The 3,585-nt window shown below is 36.3% G+C and overlaps 1 protein-coding gene across 1 annotated transcript; it reads left to right on the top strand.

The window, feature by feature from the left end:
• Positions 1 to 1,317: 1,317 nt before the first annotated feature.
• On the top strand, positions 1,318 to 3,585 carry LOC148919133 (uncharacterized). The gene is made up of 2 exons (XM_089049472.1): positions 1,318 to 1,895; positions 2,990 to 3,585. The coding sequence occupies exons 1-2, from the start codon at positions 1,635 to 1,637 to the stop codon at positions 3,209 to 3,211; spliced, it is 483 nt and encodes a 160-aa protein (XP_088905598.1). The 5' UTR covers positions 1,318 to 1,634; the 3' UTR covers positions 3,212 to 3,585.

Raw genomic sequence — 3,585 nt, 5'->3', positions numbered from 1 at the left:
TTTATGGCACAAGAATCTACAGAATGACTATCATTTTTGTTGGTAGAAGGTAACCAAGATGTTTCCTAAGGTTTTACTACCCTTTCAAAACATTTTAGGGTCGATCTTGAACTCAAACAAGGGGATATTTTCTTGATTTGCTTCTTAGCTGACCAAATTCATTTATAGCTGCCATAAGAAAAAGTCCCTACAAAACCTAAATAAAGACTAAAGTTCTCCCGAAGCGAGACCGTTCAGCAATCTCACAAAGAATTGTTGCACATATTATAACTAAAACAACAAACAAAACATAGCGCCTACTCACTTGCTACAGGATGGAGGCGCGACAAACCAGGAGGATGAATCACGGCAGATTCACATAGATCGACATAGATCCATCAAATCATTCCCATCATAGCGTCGTCACCAAGACGACCAGGCAGCCACCAAACTAAGCCAAGATGGAAGGGCTAGAGGGGATGGGCAAGGAGCAGAAGTGAAGATGGGATGGGAAGATTTGGGAAGGTAAGGAAGGGAAGGAAATGAGAGGAGGAGAGGGATGTAGGCCACCAATCCGCCCAAAGAGATTGATTCACAATATACATAAACAAAAAATTATATTGGTTCACAATATAGAAGTAAATCAAATGTAATAAATTCATATCAAACCTACAAAAAATCGAACCTATTAAAGATTACTTAAATGATGAAAAGATAATGTGCGATATGTAATTTCCTACATAAATTCATATCGGTGGTAGTTGGCAGTTGGATGCTAAGCATAAGTCATTCCGACTCGAAGTTGTGGGTTTGCCGTGGCACTAGTGATGAGAGTAGTCAATCTCCCCATAAACATTTTTTTTATTTGAAAAAAACAAACAAACTTCATCGTCCACTCCTTATCTATTAATAATTATTAGCCTCTTGGCACATGCTCACACATGTGTAAATTGGTTCTTTTTATTTTTATTTTATTTTTAGAATTAAAAATAACATTGGGTAGTTATGTTTCATAAAGTAGAGGCCATTATCGATTTTGTTTTTAATTTTAATTTTTAATATGAAAAAATGTGAATTAATATTTGAATTAGATAATGTTTAAATTATTTTGAATGTTTCATAATTCTCTGCCTTTTACTTTATATATAGATAAAAAAAAAACTTATATGATGACAATGTACAAGTGAGAATATCAAATTCCCAAAGTTATAAAGTGTAATATTATTTTCTACTGTTCACCGTAACGTGGCTTTTCTTTTTCATATGAAGTTTTTCACGATCATCAAATATTGAAAAGCATATTCTGTAAAATGTTACATTTGTGGATGATTGCCCTTCCCAGAGATGGATACTGCCATAGATCTGATAAATAATAACTCCACAGCTTTCTTAGGCGCGTCAATTGGTGCGTGCAAGAATCAAACTTCTGTTATCTTTCTCAGCTGCAAATAAATAAATATGTTTATTTATTACCCTTTCATCACCTTCCCTTTCCTTTTCTTTACTCCAACTCCTCTCTCTCTCTCTCTCTCTCTCTGTGACCAATTTCTCATCTGTTTCTTCTTGTTTTCTGCTGCACCAGTTTCTGACTTTTTATTCACCAACCCATCTCTCTGTTTCTCAATCTTGGCTGTTTGAAGTCGTATATATTGATTATGCACAATTTTGGGGATGAATTCACAATAGAAAGCTACAGAATCCCATGGCTTGTATGGATCCAGGTGATGGTGATGATCCTCCTCCTCATTCTTCTCTTCTGCTTCAGCATCTTAGTCTTAGATCTCGATGACCACAGCAACACCACCACCAGCAACAACAAGCCTTCATCTTCTTCCACTAGCCGCTTAGTTGCTGATGATCTTCCCAAGCACAACACCTCAACCACAGCTTTTACACACCGCTTACAAAATACCCAGGTACCGATTTCCTCACACCACTCTGTTTTCTTACTGTTTTACATGATTTCTCTCTCCTTTTTGCTTATTGATTTCGTTTGTAGTTAGATGTGGAATGTGTTTGGCAGCTAGGAAAATGTGGAAAAGAATCTAAGAAAGAAATAAAGAAAGAAATGAATAAATAGTTTCCTGAATTCCCAGTCCTACTAATTATATTTGTGTTCGTTTCGGTTTTAGTTGTACTTGCTTGTTTCCAATTTCTTTTATACAAGCAAAGCAATAGTGGGGAGGGGGATATGAATCCTTGACCGCTTTTAATCGCTTGAGTTACAAGTGCTTTTATTTTAATCGTTTAAAGCAAAGCTACAATGACTCGAAATTTGGTTTCCTTTTTTCCGATTTCTGGGTCATCTTTTGAAGACAGGGATAGGGGATTGGTGGGGTTTGGGGGTTATGGGTTGTGGGTTCAGCAGCATTTCCCTACCCACTTTAAATTTATTTGTAGAAGTTCTTGTCCATTGGCCTAATATTATTGTGCAATAATTGCCTAATTAGGACCCTGCACTTTTTTCTTTACATATTTAATCTATAATTTGCCCATAATTTGTCTAAAATAAAAGGTAAAGAGAACCTCCCTCTAACCTTGTGGAAGATGTTGAAGAATATGAACTCTCACCTCGGAAACTTGACTAAATAAATTACAACATATAATGAATTGGGGTTACCTCTTTTGTTTCTTTTGTTGAACAATTGGAACGCATGCTTTCCGTCTTCAAGTTTGAGAGTAGTGCTTTTGGTGGAAATTCCATTTTGTGCAAATTGAGTGATTTTGTGGTAAAACCCTTTGGTTTTCTCATCTTTAATTTGAAATACCCTCGTTGCCCTTGTTTAGAAGAAAAAAACCACATTACCTTTTCATTCTAAAATTGCTTTAACCTCATTTATATTATTTTTATTTTTATTCTAGGCCAATAGAAAATTTCATATGACAATGTTTCGTTCATTGTTTTTGCTGACTAGTTAAGCATGTTTAATCATAACACCTGCTGTTGTAATTAGAATCAGGCAATGTATAATTATACGTACACAAATGTGAGCTTGTAAGATCTTGGCAGGTAGAAGAAAGCATAAAAGGGGAGATAGTAGCAAGCACAACAAGTAGAATAATGAGAGGAGAGGACATGTTAGAAATGGAGGCCCCTACAGCTTTCCATCTATATTTCCATCCTTGCTATTATATTAGGCTGGCGAGACTCGCATTTCTTAAGTGTCTGGGCTTGGACTTTGCCTCTGAGAGTTCTTCAACCCCACAAAGAGGAAAAAGAAGAGAAAGTTGACGTGAATTCTCCTCCCAAGGGTTGCCTAGTTTAGGTTGTAACTTGTTAGGGGTGAAGCAAAGATCACCAACAAGTACACTCGTATCCAGAAACCAATTCTGAACTCGTGGGGGGTGAGAAAATATTGTATGGTACTGGAATGCGGCAAGATGATATAAGGTGTAGGAGCTCATCTCCAAGCCTGGTACTGTTCTGCAGCACCAATTTATTCACCAAATTGTAAAAATACCACATTGATTGAGAATGGTATTTGAGTGATTGTAGGAGATTGTAGGAGAGGACCATTGAACCAAGGACTCGGACATTGTTTGAAAAGAAAATTTAGTTGTATTTTACCATCTAAATCTGCAATGAAAATGATTTTAGTTACGGTA

This window comes from Prunus mume, linkage group LG3 (assembly GCF_029339155.1).
Source record: "Prunus mume cultivar Tortuosa linkage group LG3, ASM2933915v1, whole genome shotgun sequence".
Taxonomy (NCBI): Eukaryota; Viridiplantae; Streptophyta; class Magnoliopsida; order Rosales; family Rosaceae; genus Prunus; species Prunus mume.
The sequence above is the reverse complement of the archived record's forward strand: the minus strand, read 5'-3'. Positions and strand labels throughout refer to the sequence as shown.